General features: G+C 36.1%; 1 protein-coding gene and 1 pseudogene across 2 annotated transcripts; one reads left to right on the forward strand and one right to left on the reverse strand.

The window, feature by feature from the left end:
• The first annotated feature begins 391 nt into the window (after positions 1 to 391).
• LOC147299950 (5'-3' exoribonuclease 3-like) lies at positions 392 to 4591 on the forward strand (annotated as a pseudogene).
• Positions 4592 to 9575: 4984 nt separating this feature from the next.
• Positions 9576 to 27339, reverse strand: LOC147299951 (SCY1-like protein 2 A). Of its 2 annotated transcripts, none has more exons than XM_086228097.1 (14): positions 26557 to 27339; positions 25248 to 25352; positions 24268 to 24378; positions 23560 to 23742; positions 22767 to 22839; positions 21693 to 21754; positions 21475 to 21561; positions 20877 to 20963; positions 19933 to 20046; positions 19380 to 19508; positions 13527 to 13589; positions 11325 to 11486; positions 11089 to 11207; positions 9576 to 10919 (listed from the first exon to the last, which is right to left on the reverse strand). In XM_086228097.1, the coding sequence occupies exons 1-14, from the start codon at positions 27049 to 27051 to the stop codon at positions 9968 to 9970; spliced, it is 2742 nt and encodes a 913-aa protein (XP_086084223.1). In that variant the 5' UTR covers positions 27052 to 27339; the 3' UTR covers positions 9576 to 9967. The 2 variants fall into 2 exon arrangements, with proteins under 2 accessions (XP_086084223.1, XP_086084215.1); XM_086228089.1 differs by having other exon boundaries at positions 22767 to 22893; positions 26557 to 27338.
• Positions 27340 to 27607: the final 268 nt, after the last annotated feature.

Raw genomic sequence — 27607 nt, forward strand, 5'->3', positions numbered from 1 at the left:
CCACTACAATTATATAAATAGACAACAGTCAATAGACAACGGTTAGTATTTTATCCGTTATCTTAATTTAATACACAACGGGTATTAAGAAACCGTTATATAATGGTATCATGTCCAATGCTATTTGGTTGGATAGATTTTTCTAAATTATTAAAAACAATAGTTTTAGGAAAATCCGTTGTGTAGGGCAAGTTACACAAAAATTAAAAATTTGCGGGTCTTTGTATTGTCAAAGCGCACGCTCGCTTTAATGAAACCCTTTTGGCGCCTTAAGTCTTTTTGGGTCAAACCCTCTTGACTTCACCCACCCATCAGACAGAACACTTAGCCCCCATTCGAGAAGCATGCACTGGGACTGAAGAAGCACTCAGCGCCATTGAGCACTTCATCTGCATCCTCAATCTTCACTGCAGCCCAATTCGTACACTCATCGCTCAATCTTCACTCATCACTGGGACTGAAGAAGCACTCGTCTCTCAATCTTCACTCATCGCTCAAGTTTCACTCATCGCTCAATCTTCAATACTTCTGCCATCTTTCTCCTCCTAGCTCCTTCCTTGTCGCCCATTTCTGTGCCCTAATTTCAACACTAATCGACCAAAGAAGCACTCCCGTTCATCATCTTCGCCTATCACTCAGGTAAATTTGGGTTAGGGTATGAAATTTGTTAAATAAAAACAGATTTCAATATGGGTATGAAAAATCAGATTTCGAACGGGTCTTTTCCTCTCTAAATAAAAGCCCCAAATTTGGGTTAGGGTGTGCACTTCTGTTTTGTGGTTAGAAAAGCACCAAATTTCAGGGTTTTTTTCCTGCTTGGTTTTGTGCTTTGTTTAGATCTTGATAACTTGTATAATTAATTTCCTATATATGACAGCATTAGTTGAAGAGGTGAATTGCTTAGTGAGCTTGGGGATTGTGAATATAGGCTGCGCACTGATTGGATTGGAAAGGTGAGTTCATCAGGCTGGTTTTCATTTTATTTTTCTTGTTTGGTTTTTTTTTGTTTTCCCTGTTTTGTTGGTTCTGGCATGTAGTTAGGTATAGTTTAGGAAATTTGTCCATATAGCTACATAGTAGGTGGCAATTAGATAGGATACCTCTTGTGGTTTCTTCTTGCTGATGAATTGAACAATTATACTTAGAAAGGCAAATACCTTCCTGTGCTAAGACTCATTGTTTATTTTTCAGGGCGCAATCAACTTGCTTTTTGCTGTATACAAAAAGGAATTTAAGGCAATGGGTGGATATTTGACTAATGGAAGCAAGGTATTTAAGTAACTGCGTTGTAGGGTAGTCAATAAATTGCATTTGGTTTAGATATTTCTTCTAGAATGTTTTTACTTGTTTTTTTTTTCTCAGTCGAATTTGAGGCGGGTAGAGCATTTCATTCAGGCAGTGGGATCTTATGAAGATAACATATTCCAGAAAAGAGCCCGGTTGCACCAGGTTTGTTCTGTTTTTGGATAGACATTATAAAATTGTATGTCCTCTTCATTTACAAGTCATAGAGATGGTTTATTTCTTCATTAATAAATCAACGCTCGAATTTCTTAGTCTCAGTAAATGGGTAAATTAGAATATATTTTTATTGTGTTGCAATACATAGAGGATTTGTGCTATGTTGTGGGACATGTTCTTTCACATAGAGGTCCCCTTCCAAGTCTCTGGATGTTTATTTGTCATCTTTCTTCTGTGATTGGCCTTAAGGGTAGATTAACAAATATAACATTGGTGATGAGACTGCTTTCTGTGCATGCTATAATTTTCTGAGGTCACCACAGTTTTCCTAAATAATATTAGATTCAATGTGAAGCCCTGACTTTTGTTTTACAATACCCTCCCCCCCTCTCCAGCGGCAGGCAGAAAGAATAAAGCGTGAAAAGGGGCAAGCGAGAAGAAGAGGAGATGATGTTGGGCCACAAGTGCAACCAGATTCTTTGGTTGCAGTTTCCCGATTTCATGGTTCTCGTCTTGCTTCAGGTCCTTCGCATTCACCCTATCAACAATCTGGATCTGGTAATAGTTCTGAGAGCTCTATGCCTGTTAGAAGAGGAGACCAGCTCGGACAAGCCACAACTAGTTTGTCTAAGCTTGATATGAAGAGCAAAGAATCTTACAAATCTAATGGTCAAGGAAATGCTCGAAAAGTTGCACGTTTGTCTTCAGAGGCATCAACTGTCGGTGCTGCTATTGTTGAAGCAGAGAACAGTCTTGAAGAAGTAAGTTTTTAGCTTAATTTGAGGCACTTTAATGTAAATCATGTATAGTGTGTTGTTCATATCTACTCTTCTACTGTCTGATTTGTGATGCTGGCAAGGATGTGAATGTGAAACTTTATTTTACTATCTTTTAATAATTGTTTCACAAATATTATTTAATGAATTACGTTGGGTGTAGTTTCTTAACTATGTGTTCATTAAGCTGTCATCTTTGTCTCTTGCTTGTCAGGTACATGAAAACAAAGAAGAATTGAAAGCAAAGCTCAAAGAGGTTCTTCGTGAGAGGTCTGATGCTTTTAACTCTGACAATCCCGAAGAAGACAAGGTCTGATTACTTGTGTATTGCTGACTTTTATTATGTGTAGGTGATATCTTGTATTTGGTATTGCTATAAATGTTGATGCTATGAAAGAGTTTTTAGATATTATGAAGCATTTTTATGGTGCTCTTCTATCTTGCAACCACATTAAGTTATGTAGATGCAAGTATCACTTGTGGATAAGGTTTTTTATGCATATCGCAAGTGATGCTTTTATTTCAAATGTTCAAAAGTAAATGATGAAAGGGACACCCATGGAATGTTCACTGTCTCAATGTTTATGTCTTGTCTTAGGTAAATTTGAATAATAAAATTTTAAAACAGTTGTTCATTTTTTGCCTTTTGGTCTTGCTGCATGGCCTTGCTTATCTATATAATATATGCTCACTGAAAGCAAATGATATTGTTTTATGATAGTAATAATTCCAACCTTATTACGGCAATTTCAAAAACTATTCAGTTGCATCATACCGGTTAAGTTGATGATAGGATATGTATGGCTTATACTATAGCTGTTTGTCCACCTTGTATCCCTTTGTCTATTTATTACTTCATGATGTTATATTTCATTTTCTTTTGAATCCTAAAAGGTTGGAGTTTTGTCAAAATATAGAATGTATTGATATTTGCTTATTTACTGGTTGTTTTTATATCTTATATTATTAGGTTAAATTGGGAGTACCTGGATGGAAAGATAGATACTATGAAGAAAAGTTTTCTGCCAAAACTCCTGAAGAACGTGAAGCAATTCGAAAAGATGTTGTATGTAAATGAGTTCTAGTACTGTCATTGTCAAATGTTAATTGTATAACCATTTTTAGTTTGTCTTATATTTTGTGCTTATTGGGTAGGTTTTGCGATACACAGAAGGTCTGTGTTGGGTAATGCACTATTATTATGAAGGGGTTTGTTCATGGCAGTGGTGGGTATTTTGCTTCACCCTCTTCTATCGTTTTGCATGTATTTATAATAGCTCAAGTTTCCAATTTCCACTATAATGTTAATTTTTTTTAGGATTGGGATTTATTACTTAATGATATTGAGGATGTAATTGATCTCACGATGTTGTAATTGATCTCCACCTCATTGGGGCTATGATGTATCCTTTACTATTGTAGCATTTTGTTGTGACTGTAATGGTGAATTGGGTGAGGTTGTTAGTGCTGTATAAGGATTGGTATAGGGACAAGCAGGGTTGCATTATGTACAATTATTAAAAAAAGACGAAAGTTAAGCATATTGAGATAATGGATACATAAAAGGGATTTTGCTCTATCAATTAAAGCAGTGGTCAGAAACGAAGTACTATTGTATGATAAGCCAATGGATTGAGTTTGATAATTTCTATCTTAAGAGTTAAGTCACTTTAAATGTAAGCTATTGTGGCTTTGTATAACGTACAGGAATGCATTAGGACCTAGGTGTGGTTAGAATCATCATATTACTTAGAGTTGGATTCTGAGGAGAAGTTATCTAGTTTTGCATTGGATGATTGATTTAGATAAAAGGAAATTCATTCTCTTCCCCATGCATCATCAATGCCGTTTGTCCAATATGTTTACCGTGCTGCTGAATATCTTTTTTCGTATTTTTCTCTAGGTTCTACCCCTATCATTATGCACCCTTTTTGCTTCTGATCTCAAGGACCTCAGTCAGCTAAATATAAGTTTTGATTTGGGCACTCCTTTTAAACCATTCAATCAGCTGTTGGGGGTTTTTCCTGCTGCAAGGTATGCTGTTGATATTTTCTTCTATGTTGGAAATTTTTCAACTAGCAAGGTACTAATGATTATACATGTGCAGTTCCCATGCCCTTCCTGAGCAATATAGGAAGTTGATGACTGATCCCAACTCACCTATTATTGATTTTTACCCTACTGGTATACTTTCTGGCTAAGATTGGTGTTCTAGATCTTAATTCTTTTTTACTTGCTTAGTAAGATGCTATTCTGAACCTTTGTTTTGTATCAGACTTTGAAGTGGATATGAATGGGAAACGTTATGCATGGCAGGTGTGTTCTCTTTGAATCCATATTGTACATGTATTTTTTTTTCCTGGTCATTTTTTTGGGATGACTCTCTAGTGGAGTTCTTGACATCTTATTGCTGTTCTTAATGGTATTGCAAAACTGCCTTTTATTGATGAAGTCCGTCTTCTTGCCGAGGTTGAGAAACTCGAACATACATTGACGGTATGGAATCTTTTTTGAGTTTGCACTACCGGCATACTTCTCTAATTTCGTATTTTTATTCTCAGAATGGTTTTTATTTTAATTCCACCTTCATTTCCGGGGTGCAGGAAGAGGAGACCCGGAGAAACAGTGAGATGTTTGAGATGCTTTTTGTTACATCATCTCATCCTCTCTCTGTATGCATATATTCCCTTTATAATCGCTGCAAACAGTTGACAGACAAAGAGCGGGTTGAAGTTAAGGAACAAATTGATCCCAAGTACAGGTTTGTGCAGTAAAGTTATATTTACTATTTTCCAGTGAAGCAGTCGTTATATGGTATGTTCCATCCAAAAATGTTACTATAGTTTGCTATTTAGGAACTAGAGCTCTTAAAGTTTGACATGGGTAGTAAATGCTACTGCTATTTACTTTGCATCTTGGTGCAGCTATGTTCAACACCTGAGCTCTACTCCTAGCAGCTATCTAGTATTGACTGCTTGGTCCTCTTGATTGGGCAAAGATCATGATATTAGATAATATGGCCACTGTTACAAATAGGTGGTTTGGCAGATGCAAATTGATTTACTGATTTTACTGTTGAGAACAAGATCATGCTCTATTTAGGAACACTTGGTTTAAATATTAATATTTCTGAAATTTTCCTGATAAATCTAGTGGTCTAGCCAAAAGTTTGTTATATTTATAAGGAGATCATTTTCTCTGGCAGATGTTTTGTACCGTCTGCTACATGAACAGAAAGTTTAATTTCTGTTCTTTTTTTTTTTTTTTTCTTATTAACTATATATTTAAGAACTGTTTGGACTATTTTCTGATTTTATTTATAAATGGGTATTCGAATCTTGAGAAAGAAGTTAATGTATTGTTGCAATTTATAATGCTTTAATTTGTTTTGTGGCTGAAAACTTGGAAATGTAGTTGAAAGCTTGGAATAAAAGGAAAACAAATTGTGGCTGAAAGCTTGGAATAAAAGGAAAACAATTTTGATGATCACTTGTGTTAATATATTGGAGCTTGATTCTGGATATAGGCCCCTATTTTATCTTGTGGATGCTAACTATATATATATATATATATATATGCTTGCTACTGGATGTTGAAACCTGACAGGGGCATATTCTTCTCTTGCATGCCTATGTTTTTCAATACATCTACTTAGGGGCGCGCATGTTCTTTATTTTTTTCTTTCTGCTGGACTGTTTGCATTTTTGGTTGAATTTTATTTTTAATTAGTACTCCATGTTTGCCTTTTTTCAGTGGGAACGAAGGCAAGACAAAACTTATACCCAAGAAGATATCGATGAAGTCCGGGCTGAATGGGCAAACTTCGTGGGCCAGTTTATGTAGACATTTCTGGTTGGATTTTTGCATGACACCTTTTTTACGTAGGCCATATGTTTAGCTAGACTAGCTTTGGGTATATATGATATATTGATTACTTTGCTAGATTAGCTTAGGATGATTGATAGGCTAGCTGCTGGATAATATTTTGATATATATATGGCAGCAATTAGGTTGATTCATTAGATTGATGCCTAGTTTTTTGGAAAGGTATATATGGAGGGTTTTTGTTTATGGCATATATGGCTGGTTTTGTGAATGAAATTGGGTTAAGGGAGCAAGGTACATATATACAATTACTACCTTTAAATATCTTATATTATTTGGTTATATTAGAAATTCCAATCCTTTATTATTGTGAATTGGTATTTTGTAAATGTATAATTTATTAGGAATGTTAATTATGAAGGGAATCAATTAATGGTTGTACCAAAACAACCTATCTCATCAATCAGATTCTGCATTATTTGTTCATAATTGCATTGTGGTCAAAGACAATTGGGAGTTTCTAAAAACAGATGTAAACAGGCACATTATACAACAGTTTTTCGATCAAAAGCGTGGTCTGTGCCCTTGACTTACAATGGTTCAATATAATAAACCATTGTCTAATTCTTAAGCATACCACACAAATCTTAAGAAGCCATTGTGCTAAGTACCTTCATACAATAGTTTCTAATCCAAAAATCGATGTACCAAATAAGTATATACAACGGTTATATGGTTAATATTTAATTTTCTTAATGCATGAATACAACGGTTTCATATAAAACACCGTAGTTTGAAAAACCTATAGACATGGCAATACACATATTATTCAATAGATTAGACAACGGTTTTTAACAATAAACCGTTGTTTTAATGGCTATTTCACCTCGTGTTTCTACCTAAAATAGTTGTAAAACCAATTCTTTACTTAATATAACCGTTGTTTAACATATATATACACATCGGTTTTTAAATATAAACCGATGTTTAAATTGGCACTCAACAACGGTATCTTCCAAATCATTGATTTTAAAGGTTGTATATACAACGGTGGTACATCTATAACCGTTGTGTAGGTGCACCAGGACAACGGATTTTATCCGTTGTCTATTGGGGGTATGAATAGACAACACTCGATTAGACGACGGTAAATTATAAACTCAGACAACGGTGAAAATCCGTTGTCTGATTGCTATTTTGTAGTAGTGTATATTATGATCGGATATGGAATTCCGTCAATCCTAGCATAATACTTTGTTCTTATGTTGCCTCTTGGAACATCTCTCATATTACCAAGAGTGATAGATTCTTTGTTGAATACACATATATTCTCATACGTCAGTGACTATGTCCAATATGTACCTTTGACTAAAGTCTAGGAGCCTAGCCTTATGATACAACTAAAGCATAGAGATCGAGCGCACAAGACAACCATGGTGTCTCAAGTCTAGGGACCAATTGTATTATCAAGACTTGAACGATTTCCTGTTGACGGGTGTGTAATACTCAATGATAGGTATTCGTTACTTTAGTCACATTCAGTGAACCATTTATGGAACCAATGATCTTCTCCTAGTGTCACTACATTGATTATCCTAGACGTTAAGCATAAATAGATTATGTTGGTCTTACCGGATTTGATATTGTTCAGATATCAATCCTGCAACCAGGAACATTTTAGACTTCAAGTACTAAAGGGATATAAGTCTCACTAGTTGTCCTAACTTCTTTAGGATATTATTCCCTTTACTTCAAATCATGGTCCTCTTTTATGCATACACACATATATTAGGATATAGTATGTATTTGAAGGATGGAATATAAAAGAAAAGTTTGTCAGTGATGTTAGAAATATACAAAATTCGTTTATTGAAACAATTTGCATTAAGGCATATTCCAACATCTCTCACTTGCACTAATGTCAATCGACTACTAATCACAAACCCATCCCCTCAAGATAACGATCTAGTTGTCTTTGAGACATGGCTTTAGTCAGTGGATCTGCTACATTTTTTTCTGTATAAATTCTAAAGATACTGACATCACATTTGGAGACAATCTCTTTTCGGACATAAAAACGTATGTTTATGTGTTTGGATCTTTGAAGAGACCTTGGTTCCTTTGCTTGTGCTATAGCTCCATTTTAATCACAGTAGACAATTATTGTTAATTAAATGGAGAAACCAATCCAAGTTCAGAAATGAACTACCTAATCCAAAATATCACATCTTTAAGCTGTGATATAGTTTGTCTCAGTTGTTGAGTCTGCTGCTATACTCTGAATATAGTTTTTCAACTAATTTCACCTCCATTCAAAACGAAGATGAACCTTGAGGTGGACTTCAGATCATCTACATCTAATGCAAAATCTGAATCGGTGTAACCTACCACCTACAACTCTCCTCTGTCATAGACTAGAAATATATTTTTCGTCCTTCTCAAGTACTTAAAAACACATTTAAATTAATGCAGTCCAATGGGGTACTTATGGGTTGGATTGATATATGCTGGTTACACTTGCAACATGTGCAATATCAATCCTAGTACATATCTTGGCATACATTAAACTACAAATTGTAGAAACATTAGGCCTGCTTCTCAACTTTTGTAAATCTTCCAGTATCTTGGAAAACATTTCCTTTGATAGTTTTATGCACGTCTCTCAGGTAGTAAAGTACATTCCGAGTCTTGCATGTTGAACCTATTCAACAGTTTATCTATGTATGAGGATTGAGACACTCCCAAGAGCCTTTTTGATCTATCTGTATAGACCTTAATACTCGGAACATATAAGGCTTCTCTTTAATCCTTCATAGAGAAGATTTTGGATAACCCTACTTTGACTATGAAGCATTTGGAAATTTCAATACCCTTTAAAAGGTTTTTGGCGTATAACGTTTGTAAATTTGGAGTTGAATGTTTTACGTCTTTTCATGCATTGCATTGTGCTCAATTACAATATTTTCCATCTGTGCAATAATTGCCAAGCTTCACTTTTACTGTACTCCAAATGAATTTCGTTGAAAAATAAAAAAGCTTCAAATTGAAGAATTCTATTGTGCGGCGGCAGCCATTGGTGCGCAGTCATACACTTCTTGCATTCATGGCTAAATACAAACCAGGGAATATTATCTTATTAATAAACTATATGTATATGTAGGGTAATATTATAAAACTGTCAATTTGAACCACAACTTTAATTAAGAGTATAACTTAAATTAAACAATAATCAACTTCAGTCTTTAACAAAAATAAAAAACTTTTGAATTAACAAAGTCGTATAAACAAATTTCCCATCCAAAGTTTAGATTATATGATGTCTAAATCACAAGTTCTGCCAATTTTTATTCCAAATGGATTCTCTACGCAACTCGCACCAGAAATGTCTGTGAATAACTCCCCACATGTTACAATTCAAACAGACAAAACAAAAAATTTAAAAGGTGAAATGGACGCTTGGCATGTACCACAAAATCAAATTACGTGCCACATTGTTTGATAGAGATTTCAATAGAAATCAGCTAACTTCAATCTCCTTTATTGATTTGAAACCCAGTCATGCAAGATGGGCGTGCGACGAAGAATACACTATCCAGATGAATTAAACAAGAAGCTTTATCCACACAAAAAAAAAAAAAAAAACTACAAGCTTTAAAATTACAATGCAAAATTTGGTGCCAATCACAACAAAATACAAGCCAAGCACAACAGATCATTACATAACAAACCTTGCCATCCTTGAGAGACGCAGCAATTGCCCACACTAGAAATATAATGTGGTACCCCAAAATCATTTACAAAATCAGTCTCGACGCATCATGGCAGGACTACTCTACAAGGGCCATTCACAAATCTTTTGTAGCACCGTTTGTTCGTCGGACATTAATCAAGTTACAATCCAGGCATTATAGTAGATCTAAAAGGGGCGGCTGTTCAGTTGGCGATTTGTTGGTATGGCTGGAGCGAGAGACTGAACCAGCAACCCTCCCTCTACCTCTTCCTCGACCCACAGCAGTAGATGGGGGTGGAGCAAGCCTAGGTGCTGCCTGCTCATTCTTTCCAGAAGCAAATATAGATCCTAGATCAGCAGATTTTTTATCTGTAAAAGCACTCGAAGTCGATATTGCCTGATTCTGTTTCAAAAATCCAATAGAACTCTGGGGATTAAAACCCGAGTTACCCAAACTACCAGTATTTGAAGTTGCATTGCCTTGATTCAGTCTTATTTGCTCAACAATACTTTGAGTGTCAAAGCCCCAACTGTCATTGATGTTGCCGTGGAAATTCATACTGTTTGATGTACTTGAGAATGAACTGGGACCATATTTGTTTGTGGACAATCCTATTGTACCATTGTTGGAAGGGACAGCTCCACTTACTGAGCCACTAGGCCGCCGGGGCCAGTTGGCAAAAGGATCTATGTCATCAAAACTTGAAGTGGGTGATGCTCCTGGATTTAATTGCTTCCCAGCATCACCAGATTGAGGGGTAACTCTAGAAGATGCCTGAGGAGGCCACTCTATATCAACCGGGGGACATGACACAGATGTTTGTTGACTAGATACTGCAGGTCTCAACAAGGAATTAGATTGCGAAGAAGTTACTTGAATTGGTTCATTACCCGGAATGGGATTAGGGGACGAAATGCTACTTGTAGAATTTTGGAGGGAATTGGAAGGCTGCTTTCTAATGGGACCCCAATCTTCATCCCATGTTGGACTGCTGTTTGTAGCATTGGCGACATTTCCGCTTATTTTGCTCAAGACTGGGGACTGGATCCCATTGGCAGATGGAGATGGTTTGACCTCTGGGATTCCAGATTCTGTCACAGTGACTCCCCGTTTTTCCTCTATCTTCCTGCCATAAAACCAATGCCTATAAGAGAATAACACAATACTAAAAACCTAAAAGAAAAGAAAAATAATTATATAATGCTGAAAGTGATTTCAACAGAGCATGAATGTAAGCATGCAGTCGTTGGAAATTGCCTCAACACAAGAGACAGAAGCTCAACAGATTAAGGTACCTCAGGATATCCTTGACAAAGAGCATATATTTGGCAAACTGCTGCACATTTAATTGTTGGGCGGTAAGAAGAGGTGTGAGTAGTGGGAGGACATGCTCCGCAGCAAATTCTATCCCATTCTGAAAATGATGAATTGAGGACAATGAGTTACAATTATCCATAACAATATAAGGGTAAAAATACCAAAGAACAGATAAAGCAACTCCAGAACCAGATTCATGATTGGAAACTGTAACCTGCTTAAGAATTGAGTTTGACACCCCAAGAGTACACATAAGGGTAGGAGCAGATCGGTCTACAGCTGTACAACGTTGAATTGTTTGCAAAATATCCAGAATAGCATGCTTATCAAGGGTAGGAACCAAATCTCCCAAACAAAGCAGAGCATTGACTCTCACCTGCCAAAAGAAGCAAATCTGAAGCTCATGTGCAGGTCTTACATTTAGGTTAAATCACCAAAAGAAATCCATGAAAATAACATATTTCCAATTCACTCAAGAGGCATCTAGAACTGTCATTGTATATTATACATGCCCAAGTTTCACCAAATTGTGTTGAGAGGTTCAAGTCAGAGCCCTTGGAAAGATATCTTGCAAGGCCTTGACACTTTTGCTTCCTTTTGTCAGTTTGGGGTGGGAAATGGGGAGGGTGAGGTTCTGGGAAAAGTGTTGGGTGGGAGAACCAGATTTCTGTTCTCTTTTCCCTTGGCTATACAGACTGTCCCGCTTGCATAATGTCTCCAGTGCATCAATGTGTGTAAACCCTTCTTCTCATCCTTTGTCTTAGGATTTTGGATTTCGTAGAAACCTAAATGAACAAGAGGTGGGGGAGCTTTCTGAGTTGCTGGTTTGTTTAGAGAATATAGTGCTGATTCCATCTAGTCCTAATAGGAGATTTTGGAAATTGGAGTCGTCGGTAGTCTTTTCTTGCAAATCCTTTTCAAAGCAGCTAATGGACAGCTCTTCTCTTTCTTTTTTCAGACCTTTTCACGCTATTTGGAAGGTAATCCCTTTCAAAGCAGCTAAAGGAAAACTCCTCTATCCTTTTTCAGATCTTTTCATACCATTTGGAAGGCTAAAGGGTCCCAAAGGTACAAGTTTTTAGCCTGGATTATTGCTCATGGGAGGTTGAATATTTGTCACATGGTTCAGAGGAGAAGGCCTTCTTGGTGCCTATCTCCCCAATGGTGTGAGATGTGGAAAAATGATGCTGAAAGTTTGAATCATTTATTGCTTAACTGCCCTGTTGCACTGTCATTATGGCAGAAGTTGTCTCTGGAGGCAAATGTGGATTGGGAGAATCCAGGATCATGTTTTGCTTTGTTGTGCAAGAGATATAAGTTTTTTGGGGATAGGAAAAAGGGTATGATGCTAGGGAGATGTGCTGTGATGGCAATTTTTTGCGTGGTTTGGTTAGTAAGAATCAAAGGATTTTTTGAGGAAGCTAGGGGTGAGGAGGTAGATATGTGGTGGGATAGGGTTCGGTTTTGGTCTTGAGCTTCAGTACCTTCAGAATTTAGAGATACCTCTTTTCAAGCTATATTTTATGATTGAAAATGCCGCTGTGTAATGTAGTTTTGGTAGTCTTTGTCTTACTGTTTGTTCAGGTTTTCGTTGTAACCTGTTGTCTTTCTGAACAGTGGACATCTTGTACTTCCTTTTTTTTTCATAAATAAAAGTTTGTTTGTCAAAAAAAAAAGAGGATTACAAATTTACAACAGGATGGAAAAAATGGAAAAATAAAGACAAGATAGTGGTACCCTATGTGTTAAAACCGTACCAAATAGATTAAAACAAAAGTTCCATATAACTATCATTAGGCCAATTTTTGTTAGTGGGATAGACTGCTAGGCATACAAGCAAAAGCAAGAGCAATGAACCTATATAGTGGAAATAAAAATTAAGAGAACTACAGATTAATCTATTTGAAAAACATTGGGAGTAACACCTATGAGTGATAAGATAAGAGAAAGCAGACTTAGGTGATAATATCATATAAACTTGACCACTGGATGCACCTATAACCAAAGGTGCGCCTATAACCAAAGGAAAGACTAGTTGAGGTAGCAGACAAGAGACCAGGAAGCTGGCCAAAATTAACATGAAGTTGAGAAGAAGTAAAGAAGAATATTTACGGGAAAAAAAATTTAATAAGATATTGCATAAAAGAGAAAAGATTGTGAAACGATAATTCATGTGGCCAACCCTACCTCGTTGGCAAAGGCAAGGATGATGACGACAATGATGAAAACAGATAATACTCATTATGATCTCCACAATGTAGCAGTAATAAATTTATTTAACTTAGGATACTTGTAAAAATATATTAGATATTACAACAGTTATAAGATTCAATGCACAAAAATAAGCATGTGTTTAACATTAAACATGAAAAAACAACAACAAAGACGAATAAAAGAATCAATTAAGTATACATACCGCTGCAACAGTTGTTTTGAGAGCTAAGCCATGAACACGAGGCAAAATAGCTTGTTTCACTAGCTGGAAAGAATGAAATATAAAACAATAAACATTAGTAGCTCTCCAGTAAAATGTTTAATTGACAAGAAAGATACTAAAACTGTTGAATGACTATTACAATTTCTGATTATTGTTGTTCAAGTTCTAACTAAACTTTTGTATCCAACACAAAAACTCAATAGATTGAACTTTGCAAACTCAGAGGGGTATAATCCACAATTAAAACTCACTTAATTTGCAGTACAAAGTTCCCCTGTTGAAGTATTAGAAACATAAAGGCAAACACTTAGTTCATAACTTGTGTTCAGCAGAACATTCATTCTTGAATAAGAAACATAAAGAAAAATCAAATGGGGGGATAGTTCATAACTTCTAATATATATATATAGGGAAATTTTCTAGTAAGGATGTACTTACTTTAAGAAAAGTAAGAATATCATCGTCGGACCTACAATTCAATGATCAGAACCATTCATATTCTAAAACATCATTCAAAGATCACCCTTGCAAAAAATCAATCAAATCGAAAATTGTTTAACCAATTTATTACAGCCAACATCATTTCAATTTTATCCGACGGACTATATTTGTCTACACAATTTAAACCTTGAACATTCGAATGTTCACCCCTAGCACCGAGCGCTCGGCATTTTTCTGCACTGAGCACTTGGACCTAGTTTGTCGGCATTTATGTTAGGATTTAACTCTGGAATTTTGGACGGTAACGCCTCCACAAAGGTCATTCTATAACCTAGGAGGGTATGGGGTGAACGTGTCGGCCTATACTCTAAAAAACAGATGGAGGAAGCAGCGATCGCCTGTTTTAAAAAAACTTCACCGAGCTCTCGACGGAGCTACCGAGCGCTCGGTCGCACGTCAGCACCTGAACGGCTCTGCATATGTGTGTGTGTGTGTGTGTGTGTGTGTGTGTGTGTGTGTGTGTGTGTGTGTGTAGACATATATATATACATATATAGTCCTCTAGGGTGACGCACTGATGCAGGAGCATCTGCTAGGGTTTACAAAATTTAGCAAAATTTAGTAGCTTTCCAATTTTCAGTTCCTAGCTTGATTAGGAGTCTAGTTCTTGGTTATTAGATGGATTTACCTTTATGCTTTCCTAGTTAACTAAGTTTTATGTTTTCCTAGTAAGTTTAGTTTTATGTTGTCCTAGTCATCTTAGGTTTATGTTTCCCTATGGAGAGACCGTCGGGAACGTGCGGAAGTCCATATGGAGAGACCGGAAGACGACCGCAACCCCTTTGACATGTCGGAAGACAGTCAAGAGGATGAAGCTACTGAGGCAGGTGTGGACAACCCCTTTTATGCTGCTAGAAACCGAGATAATTCGGGTCGCGGCAGATTGGAGGAGTGGTTGGTTCGGGCCTTGGATTTTAACGGTGGGGGAATCAAGATGAAGTTTCTGATGTTTATGGAAAGATGCATGCAGAAGATTATTTAGATTGGGAGGCAAGTTTAGAGAACTATTTTGAATGGAAGCCTATGAAAGAGGATAGAAAGGTGTCGTTTGTAAAGCTGAAACTGAAGAGTACTACCCTTCAATGGTAGAAGAAGGGCTGCCCTTTGGTTTGGTTTTTACCGAACCGACTGACTACCGATAGAATTTTTTTAGTTTGGTATACCGATTTTCACAATTCGAAAATCAGAAATCCGAAACCGAAAAAATCTGAAAAAAGTTGGTTTGGTTTTGGTAAAAACCGAAAAAAGTTGGTAAACCGACCGATTACCGAAAATTATTACCGAAAGAAACCGAATCGATTATTACTGAAAAAACCAAATTATATACCGAAAAAAAATAAAACAATTACCGAAATTTAGTTATATATGCTTATATAATACTATTTTGTTAGTGGTACAATAAATATTAAACTACTAATATCTTAAACAACTATAAGAAAATATAATTATATAATGTTATCATATTAATATTATCAAAAGTGCGAGTTAAGATATAGAGTCATTCTTTAATAAAGTAAATGTTATTATTTTTAAGAAAATAAAAATGTCATCTTTAGATAAGTAATGCATATATATATATATATATATATATAGGGTTTAGGGTTTAGTACACCCATATTTATCGGTATATATACATACTAAATTAATAGGATATGTACTAATACATATTATTAAATTAATTATACTAGTATATATTTATACTAGTATATATTATTACTAGAGTAAAATACTAGTACTATACTAAACTACCAATACTACTCATGCAAATAAATATTCATCAAACATTATATTTTATGCATCATATTTGATTAAATTTTAATTTATATTGGTATATAATAATTAGTATTATTATAATTAAACTGAAAATTAATCAAAGATATACCGAAGTAAACCGAAAATGAACCAAAGATATACCAAAATAAATCGAAAATAAACCGAAAGTATCTGATACCAAAATTACCGAAATTGAACCGAAAACTGAAATTTACCAAAAATTACCGAACCGAAAAATACCGAAACCAAAAAATACCGAAATCGAAAAATACCGAATTTTTTGGTTTTGGTTTGGTAAGCCCCAATACCGATCCGAACCGACCGATGGGCAGCCCTAGGTGGAAAAGAGTTGAGGAGCAGCGATCTCAACAAGGGAAGCCAAAAATCAACACGTGGGAACATATGAAAGCGAAGTTACGTAAACAATTTCTGCCTGCTGATTATACAATGGAGTTGTATGAAAAATTTCATGGTTTGAAGCAACGAGAGACGTCCGTTGAAGAGTATACATCTGAGTTTAACAATCTCTCAATTCGGGTTGGTTTAAACAAAAGTAATGAACAGATGACATTGTGCTATCTCACTGGTTTGCGTTGGCAGAGAGAATGGTAGAGAGAAGGGTATTGCGTTGTGGTTCAAGAAGACCCAACTCTCATGGTGTTTGGCAACGAAATACAGATGCTGTTCAGGATGTTCACAATGATCAAGGAGATGTCCCAAGTGCCCAAATAGGTAGTAGGAGCGTTGTGGGTATTGATAGCAATGAAAAGGGGAAGGAGATAGTTAGATTGGAACTACAAAACAGGGCTGGTGTACGCAATTCAAAGGCTAGCAGTTCACAAATTCGTTGTTTCATTTGTGGAGAGATGGGACATGCGTCTTACACTTGTCCACAAAGAAGGATGAACTTGGCAGAGTTTGAAGGTGATGAAACAAAATTACATAAACCAATTTTTGGTGAATATGACGACAAAGAGGAAGCAATTGACATTTTTCCAGTAAAAGGAGTCTTTGACGATGAGATGAGTAATGACAACACCCAAGGTCGAGGAAGAAGATTGGAGATGACATAATATATTTCGAACGCAAGTTCTTTGTGGGGGAAAGGTCTGCAACGTGATTCTTGATGGAGGAAGCACTGAGAACATTATTTCAAAGGAGACTTTAGAAAAACTCAAGCTGCCAATTGAGAAACACCCAAGCCCCTACAAGGTTGCATGGTTCTGAAAGGGTAACAAGTTACCAGTCCCTTCACGATGTTTGGTTAAGTTTACAATGGGTATTGCCATTGATGATGAAGCTTGGTGTGATGTTATTCCTATGGATGCATGCCATATCTTATTAGGAAGGCCAGGTTGTTTGATAAAGACATGATCCATCACACTAGGGCCAATACATACTCATTTTGTAAAGATGGAAAGAAGATGACTTTGCAACCTCTTAAAGAAGAAGTCAGTACCATTCCTACAACAGCCAAGTTTAATGCCTTCTTAACTGGAAAACAGGAGGGAGTTGTGTTTGCACTAGTTGCTAAGATGGAACAAGAAGATGATATCTTCCTAAATTTAGATCTTCCTCCAGTATTTGATGGCTATGTAGAAGCCGATTGTGAAGTTTGTTCAGGGAAAATCTTGGAAAATAGATTTGATGGGAGTAAAGACATAGTTTGGTCTGATAAATTTTTGAAGGATGGAGATCAATGCAAATTTGATGATAAGATGGTACGAAAAATGCTTGAAGACAACATCGAAGGTGAGCCCATAACTTTAAGGTCCTAAGACCTTATGAACTGTTTGGAGAGTAATACTTCTAAGTATGTGGATTTTATCGGAGTCGATGTTTTTAATTTGCAAATGCCCAATGACTTGCTTGATCTCATAAATCTGATGAAGATTGATCTGAAGAAATTATGGGCTGCGAGATTGATCATGGACAATACAGCCAGTTGTTCAAGAAGGAGTTGTTCAAGAAGGAGCAGATATTCCAAATATCTCTTTGTTTGGAAAGGAAGAAGTCAATTTCAAGGCTATAAGTTCAGGAAGAGTTTATCCAGGTTATATGCCGAAGTTGTGCAGACTTACTCGCCAGAGTCGAGTTTTTCCAAACCTGTGGATTTGATGCAGAATTTATCCGGTGGATCTGCTAGGGTTTCCAGAATTTAGCAAAATTTAGTAGCTTTCCAATTTTCAGTTCCTAGCTTAATTAGGAGTCTAGTTTCTTGGTTATTTGATGGATTTAACTTTATGTTTTCCTAGTTAACTAAGTTTTATGTTTTCCTAGTTAGTTTAGGTTTATGCTTTCTTAGTCATCCTAGGTTTATGTTTTTCTAGTTAACTAGGATTTACCTTTATGCTTTCCTAGTTAACTAAGTTTTATGTTTCCCTATATAAGCTAAAGGCTTAAGTTGTAATAGACAGTTTTTATGCATTATATTTTTCTGATAATTCAGATTTGAGAGTTTCTTTTGGGCTCCTAAATCCTAGAACTTATCTATCAACGTTTCATCTTTGATTTCATAGCTTAAATCTCTATTTTCTCTACTGTTTGTTGCTAGAAGATCAATCTATTCTAGACTTTTCCCTAATATAGCAGCAAGGGCTGCTGTCCTGCATCACGCACGCATTTTTTTTTCACAGATTTCTCGCGCCGAGTGCTCGACAATGTCTTTTTCTTCTTCTCCCGAGAGCTTGACACTGGTTTGTCGACTTTATATTTAGATTTTAACTCCGGGATTTTGGGTAGCAGCCTCGACAAGCCTCATTCTACACCCTGGAAAGGTATGGGGTGAACCATGGAGATATACCCTCAAAAATCGGTGGAGGAAACGATGTCAACCGCTAGTTGCAGTGCGCTGCTGTTATAAAAAGACCATTGCCGAACACTCACCGCCATTGCCAAGCGCTTGACATTGGATATCAGCAACAAAAAAAAAAAAAAAAAAAAAAGTGGATACGTCCGCCCTAGAGGAAATCTATATATGTATATGTGTGTGTATATATAAAGTCCTTTTCTAGGGTGGACGCCCGCATTTTTTTTCATATCTCCCACGCTGGGCACTCAGTAAAAACTGTCGAGTGCTCAAAAGTGTCTTTTTCTTCTTCTCCCAAGAGCTGGACGCTGATTTGTCGACTTTATGTTAAGTTTTAACTCCGGAATTTTGGGCTCTACACCCTAGGAGGGTATGGGGTGAACCCATAGCAGATGTACGCTTCAATTCGGCAGAGGAAGCAGTGCTGAGGGCTTGACGCTCGGCTGTTATAATAAAGTCACTGTCGAGTGCTCGGTACCATTATCGAGTGCTTGGTGAAGAAAATCATCAAAAATAAAAAACAAAAAAAAGCGGACGCGTCCGCCCAAGAGAAAAATTGTGTGTGTATATATATATATATATTTGTAATACCTAACTTCTTATATTAAAATTTTAAATGTCTGCAAACATTTATCATGTCCCAAAAGCAACTCCATAAAGTCAAATAACTAATGATGTAGAAAAATTTTAAATATACATATATATATATATATGTATGTAATTCCTAAAGAGTGACAATGCATATTCACCTGAACGTCAAGTTTCTTAGCAAGGAAAGAAGATCTTTTCAAAACCTCCTCCTGTACGCGAGCATCATTATCATCATAAGCTCGAACAACCATGGGCAGGATATGCAATATCAGGTGCTCTTGAATAGTCTACAGTAGTTACATAACAGAATAAGAGCATAAATCAACTATGGGAGAAGTATCCACTACAGTGAAAATATTAGTCCAACTACTCAACTAGGGCCCGGCAGATAAAATTAAAGAGCTCATTAGCAATTGATCAATTACCCTATCAAATCAATAGAGAAACACAAACTTGAAACTAGTCCACTAATAAATCTGAGAAACACTTTAATTTTAAACTTCGTCCACTACAAAAAAGAGACACACTAAAAAGAGAATGAACAAAAAAATTTCATATGAGAGCAAACAAACATCTTTGTGGTTTATCAGGTTGAGAATCTCAAAGAGGCTCAAAAATTTTGATACCCTCATTGACAAAAGAAGTTATGTTGATGATGCAACTGTTTTTTTAATATACCAAATGCAGAATCAGAATACTGATTTCACTTACCTTGTTGATAATAAGTTCTGCATGCTTCAAAAGCAGCAATAATGTGTCACCCACAGCTGTACTCATGACAGGAACAAGAGCTGGCAATGTTGATAGCTCAAAATCATATTTCTCCTACATTAATTTTTAGAACATCTATTAATAACCTAACTCATGAGTATGAAAGAAAGCAACTATCACCTGAAGATGTTCTTAAGTTTGATCACATAGAGGATGTGTGTGTGTGTGACAGAGAGAGAATACAAGTTCTAAAAACATTATTAGAGAATATTTTAGGCTTGATACTTAATGATTTCATATTTAATTACCATGTACAGCAGCAATAATAATGATGATAACGATGACCATGGTATGGATGGTGCTGATGATATCTTTACACAGTTGTATACTTGCATTTAAAAATTCACATATATTTTAGGGCAAACAAACATTTAAGAGAAAAAAAGTCCATCTCCCCCCACTCCTCCCCCTTCCCCTGTTGCAAAGGCACCTGACCAGTGTCTCGGCAACCAGATATCAGCACCCATGGGTGCCAGTCCACCATGGCCAGTGGCCATGGCTTTTTCCAAGTTTTCAAAAATTTTAAAAAACTTAAGCGATTAAAAAAAGTGATTCTCATTAACAAAGGGAGGGCCGCCATCATCGTCATACCTCCATAGTTATTCAAATCGACAGATTAACACTAGGAGAGCGGGGAAGAAATATGAGCTATGAATAAATGAGAAACCATATAGGGAAAATAAATCAGGTGAAATGACAATATTGAGAATACCTTTTTATTGGAACAGTTATGCAATATGATATTCAAAAAGCAGCCTTGAATTAGTTTACAGTCATTCACAAGGCTGATTAATTACAACGCACATATTTAAATTGGTAATAAAGCTTTTTGTTGTAGGTACACTAACTGATGATTCCGATCACAAAGGTGAAGCAATCGGTACCTGAGACTCCGCAATCGTGAGAACCATTGGCAGAATCATTGGTTGCATTACCAAATTCCTAAGTTCTGCACACAGAGGCGGGAGCACCTAAAAATAAGATAATAGAAAATATGTTCAATAATTCAAGTGATCCATCTGTGAAAACAGTTAATATGTTCAGCACTTAGCTCAACAAAATTAGAAACTGCAAAAATCGTGATTTTTTTTTTTTTAATAAGAAGCATGTTTTATTAATAGAAAACATAGAGTACAACATAGTGGATAAGAAAACTACCATTATCTTGATTGTTAACACAAATTACTAACAGGTACAACCAGATACCGAGATTTCATTATTGCAATTCATTAGTTTTGCACTTCTTGGAGAAAGTAATAGGACACATGGAGGTAACTGAAAAGTTCATTCTTTCTTTCTTAAAAAAAGAATCATGAAGTGGTGTGGACTATTTCATTAATTTAGCGTTTGTTGAATGTTTTTTCCCAAAATCAACACACATTCAAAAATCATGTTTAATTACCCAGAACATATCTAATGCTGTAATAATAGATGAGATACTTAAATAGCACATTATTTGATCAGACAAGAATGAACTCAAACCTTAAAGCGCAATACGCGAGAGTCGAAATCCTTCCACATATCAGATAATGCTTTCAGGAACTCAGATTTCTGCATGTTATCTCTTTCCTGCAAATAAAAAATATTTATCACCTAGTAAACTTCTATTATTGTCAATCTTACTTTTCTTTAACACAGTACTATGGGAGTAACTTTATCCCAGACGCATGCACTGATTAAGCTGAAAGGCAAATGCATACAAGCATGTGGTCGAGAAAGCGAAGAGCACGCAACCTAGTGTCATCCCGGAAAAATGGAGAACCTGCACAAAAAAAATTATAACATTATAAACAAACCCAATTATGTTCAAATGGCAATAAAATTTTACTTAACTTGTAACAAACACTAATAATCCAGCCAACTACCCATGCATTTCATACTGCAGCGATTAAGGCTACACAACATAAATCAAGCATGAGCAAACAAATTCTAGCAATAATACTACACTAACTTTGGCATTCCATGAAGAACATTGTCAAAATGTCAAGATAGGAACAATCGGAAACTCCTGATGCACTCTGATTCTTGTTAATGATGAATGATCTTGACTCGGGGCTTTAACAAATGGCCATGGCATTGCACATTAATAATTAATAATTTTCTTCTCTTTAACTCAGAGGAATGTGATAATGACAGGATGTTCAAACAATAAACTAACAAACACTTATAGGTGAATTGTTCACAAATAAAAGCATAAATTGGTAAGGCCTCGATGTACTCCCTAAAACTTCATAAACAATGTCCCATATTGCTAATGATGAGGAACTCAACAATCTCCCACTAAGCTTCTTTCCTAGTAATCTCATATAAACTTACATTGAAAATTATCCCATTATCAATTTTGGGGCAGGGGGAGATGACTGATGCAAGGAGATTTCTATTCATTTAGGTATAGGTGCAAGCATATAAATTATGCTTATTTTCTTTATTAGGGATTTGATTATAACTTAATTTTAATTAGTAGAATTTGGGAATATAGTTATTAGGTTGTCTCACTACAGTAATTATCAATTTATATATATTTAACTATTTTGTGATCGCCTATATGAAATGGCTTTATAGTAATAGTTTTCAAGACTTCTAGCATATTGATTAATAATACAAACTTGATTTTACCATGCTTTGCCTCTCTTTTATCCTTCTATGCCTCTCTAAACTTCTCTCTTCTCTTTGTCTCTCTATTTTTCTCTCAATTCAACAAAGGTTGGTAGCAGAGAAAAGTTTTCCCTAGATTCAGTGGGGAAGGTCCAATACAGTAAGGTTCGCACAATTACCTGTAAAATCCATTGCTGTTGGCCTGAAAGACTCATTTGTAGAGAGCATCCTTTGCAAGTCAGGAACCAACTCCTTCGGAATAGAGGAGAAGGCTTCATTAGATAAGTAACTTAAGGTATTCAAGTACTGCAGAAGACAAACATAAGAACATTATTGCTAATACACACAAGCAAAAGTCAGTTCCAAGAGAAAAATCTAATTCAGTGTTTTTTTTTTTTTTTTTTTTTTTTTTTTTGGGGTGTGGGGGTTGGGGGTTGGGAATACAAGCAACAGAGAAGCAATCAACCAGTGGGAACATTCCACTCCTGAATTAAGGATAAGTTGGCTGCTGGAGGTTTGATCCTTGAGGAACTTAATTTGCATCTAGTAGTAAGGAAAACGGCAGCAGAAGAGGGCTTGCTTGGAAAATTTTGTCATTCCTCTCCTACCATAAGGAATAGACTAACATCTAAGTAGTTCAGTTTTGGGATTCTCACGTTCAAAATTCAGTAAATAAACAAATTAAGAAGACGAGTAAAGGTTAAATGACTTTTGAAGAAGAGTAAGTCAGATAACTCATAGATCAAGCAAGAGAATCACTTGCAATGAAAAATGAGAAAATTATTAATGACCAGTACACATGTCCTACATTAGTGCATCACCTATTTTCGTGCACATGAAAGGAAGTAGCAGCCAGAAGTTGGAAACTATCCTTATTGAAGGAGATAATTCGTGTTTTTGGAAAATGATAAAAGCTATCAATTGCAGTGCCAACATTTGCACAAAAGAGTGGAGAATTTAAATCAAAATTACCATCTTGACATTGTTATGGCAGTCAAACAAAGGCTTGTGAGCAATCAAGTGGTAAGCAAGACATCCAAAACTGAAAATATCAGAAGAACATCCAGCGTAAGATGCTTTGCTCCTAGCAATTTCAGGAGCAGTGTAATCCAGTGATGGCTGAAGGGGCAGTACAGAGTCCTCAACATCATATTCCTGCGCAATCCATATCAAATAAAATACTGATACACATGGCTCATGGGCCAAAATGTAAATGCATCTTGTCAATAGAACTAATAAGCTTAACATAAATAAACCTAAAGATTTATAGTACACACTTCCACAAAGAAGCATCATATGGCTCATAAAAGCATAGGTCCAGAGTGCAAGAAAAGATGACTTCAAAGTTGTTGCAAAAGCAACCACATAGATGGAAAACAATTGGAAAAAGAACAAAGAAGAAAAAAAGGAGATTCATAAACCTAAATAGTGAGAGAGGACAACTACATGTGGTCACATGCAAAATGTTAATCATACGCTGAATAAGAGATGAAGATCTCCTATAAGAAAATATATATTGAAAAAAAAAAAAATGGGATCAAGATCTACACACCAAATGTGTAGTAACAATATGCTGGAGAACAGAAAGCAAGAATTCACAAGATTGTCAAAAAGGGGAGGTGAGGTATAATCATTTGTGAACATAACTTATTTACACATCCTATCAATTGATTCACTCACAGCATAATGGAATGCCTGAACATTAGCCATATCGCCTGAGGCCAGATCTGTTGAGATTGCAAAACCAAATCCACCAAGTTTCCAAGCTCCACTTGACGTAATAAGGACATTCTGCAAAAATATGCTTTGACATTAAATTGACATATCCATTATGTCTTGAACTTCTAACTTGAAGGACAAGCGTGACAAATGATTGACAAGAAAAACAATTATTAGGTTCTTTACATGTCTCAATTCATAAAGATTAAACAAAGAAATGCAAAAAGTATTTTCCTTATTTATCTTCACATTAACTTTTTTTTTTTTTTGACGGAATTTATCTTCACCATAACATGGACAACAAGGACATATAATCTTCTTCTTTTTTAGTAGAAACAAAAATTTTATCAACAATCAAAGACAGATAATCTTTCTTTTTTTATGAGAAACTGAAACTTTCATTAAACAAATGAAAGAGTACAGAACAGTGGACAAGAAATCCACTGAAAAACAGAAAGAGAATTGCAAAAGCTATATACCCTTAGAAAGTACATTAGCTATCAAATAACAAAACCCTTCCCCAAGCACCCCTCACCCCTATAACACTGATGCTCTCCAATCTGAAAATATTACAGAAAAATATGACTCCTTAAACTCTGAAGAAACAGAAGCCCATAAAGACGCCAAAAAAACGAGCCTTTCCCACAACTAATTCAACTCCTCCTTCTTGGCATCCTCAAACACTCTTTTATTTTTTTCCATCCAAATAACCCAAAAGATTGCCATCATAGCACATCTCTCAGAACTTCTGGCTTCCCTAAACCCTGTCTCTGTATTAATCAAAGACAGATAATCTAGCCTCAAGATAAATCCCACCTGTATTATTTCTTTAGAATAAATTGGAAAAACAGAAGAGAAGATATCTATAAATGAAGCCCAATTTGCATAAATTTTCACTTTTACATATCTGAAAAATGGTGAAAACAACTAAGAGGTTGTACCTCAGGCGATATAGCCCGATGAATAAGACGCGCATTATTATGGAGAAAGTCCAATGATTCCGCTATCTGGAGTAAACCATGCTTCACCTCCAACAAACCCATTTCCTGGAAAGCAAACATATTTTTAAAAAGCTGTGGATATCACATGATAAATTCAGAACATAGTACATGACAGATAGGAAATTAACTATTAAAAAAGCACTGTTTCATAGAAGTATATCTTTACAAATAGGTTATTCAGATGGCTAGAAAGTTTCCAGCCCACTACACATTTACAAACTACCAGATAGAAATTAATTTAACTATAAGATTATTTCTCCACCAACAATTTACTTATACTATTGAAAGATATATATATATTTTGAAATATAAATATTCTGCTCTGTGGAAGAACTTGTCATGTGCTCATCTTGTACGTCTACTTGACTAATTTTAATATAATAGACCCAAGAATATTAAATTGCTCAAAAAATCTTGATTATCTCTGCCAAAAAGAAATAGAATGTGCACATACAATATCAATTATGAAGAAATGCAAACATATGCATATTGAAGATCAACATGAAGAAATCCAAACATATTATCAACTTAGAGAATACATATTGGGTGAGTAATTGATTTTCCAAATCCCATTCAGGAACTTCTCTACCCTGCATTTGCCGTGTCATAATACCAACAACTGGTAAAAAATATTTTCACAAACAGTGTCTCCTCTAAAACCCCATTGATGTCTCACCCAAAGAGGAAGACAACAAATTGTTGAATGCTATACAATTTTGCTGAATGGAGTCATAACTCTACAAATTGTTGCCGTATTACAAGCAAACTTTGCAACCCAAAAGATGATCACTACATAGCACATAAATGATCATTTCCTCGACTACCTAGAAGCATGTCATATAAATGTGCAGAGCTAGACTACCTAAAATAAGAGGCTTCAAAGAGGAATTTCTAAATTTCCAAATATAAATTAATAAAACAAATGTGCATTAGTTAAGCTACCCTAAAGAACCCAGTCACCAAAATCGCACAGCACCCGTCAAATTCAAATGGGCATCCTTTTATCAACATTAATCCGGTGATCATCCTCTAAATCATACAGCTACTTTGGAATTAAGTGGGAACTTTACTGATCCACATTAAAGCAATTGAATCCAAGCGTGCATTTCACTGATGTAAACTAGCTTTCCATAATCACAAGCCGGCCCAGAAGAATTCAAAACATGCATTCACTGAATTACACACATTACTCTAATCAAACTCAAACAGGAATTCACAAAAACAATTGAAGCCCACTAGAGCTACCTACCATTCCTTTAAGCTCCTTAGGCAGCTTAGCCACATTCTCCACATTCCCAAGCGCATTCGCCACCGACGCAAACAACGGCTCGGTCACCATAGCCATGGCATTCTTGTTCTCATCTAGCGCCTGCACCACGTGCACCACCCCCGGGTGCCTCAACCTCACCAGCCTGGCCGCATCGGCCCGAACGATCTCAAAGAACGAATCCTCCGCCGCCTTCGACAACCCCGCACGCACCCTAGCCTCCGACAAGGCCTTCTTATCCAGAACCCAGACGCAGACCGTGGGATACTGGTGGGCGCGCGTGGACTCACGCGCCGCCTTGGCCGAGTAGAGCTTCCAGACCAAGCCCGGTCCGGCAGAGCCGATCTGATCGAAGAGCTCGTAGTCCTGGAGAGGCCTGGGTCCGGCGACTTCCTGGACCGTGGTCTGCACGGTCTTCTCGATGACCGCGGCGGTCTTGGCGAGGGCTTGGGTTAGAGTTTTCATGTTCAGAGACATCTTGGATGAAAGGGAAATTGCAATGTATTTGATTTCAAACAAATTGAACTAATACAAAAAAGAGTGTTGGTATGTTTGTATGTATAGGTGTATGTATATGCAGAATTGGGAAATCTAGGGTTTTGAGTTTAAGGGGGAGAATAAGAGAAGAAGAAGCGGAGAGAATTGGAGGTATTCCTCAGATCATCGCTGCTCTCTGCTCTTTCTTTCTGTCCACCTCTCTCTCTCTGCCTCTGTGTCTGTCTCTGCGAAGTTTCTTTAATTTTAATTTTTTTTTTTTTGTAATTTTTTAATGTTTTGGACAAATTCTCTGCTGATGGAAATTTTCGCGGAAATTTCGATTAAAATTTCGATTTCGATAAAATTGGACAAAAATGACAAAAATTGCTATCAAAATATGAAATTTTTGAATGGAACTTAACCATATGTTTATTTAACATATTATCTACTACATTGATAAAAAACATTGAAGAAATCAAATAATATAGTAGATTTCATGTGATATGTGATGAATATAATACGCGCCGGAGACAATACTGTTAAAAAAATACTTCAC

The sequence above is a fragment of the Dryas octopetala genome, chromosome 1, assembly GCF_963921425.1.
Source record: "Dryas octopetala chromosome 1, drDryOcto1.1, whole genome shotgun sequence".
Classification (NCBI taxonomy): Eukaryota; Viridiplantae; Streptophyta; class Magnoliopsida; order Rosales; family Rosaceae; genus Dryas; species Dryas octopetala.

Coding starts and splice junctions, on each gene's coding strand:
- LOC147299951 (XM_086228089.1), bottom strand. CDS start 27,051: ATGTCTCTGAACATGAAAACTCTAACCCAAGCCCTCGCCAAGACCGCC. Junction 21,562..21,692: donor GCTTTCTCGACCACATGCTT/GTATGCATTTGC, acceptor TTTTATTTGCAG/GAAAGAGATAACATGCAGAA. Junction 19,509..19,932: donor CAGAACTTATTATCAACAAG/GTAAGTGAAATC, acceptor TAACTACTGTAG/ACTATTCAAGAGCACCTGAT.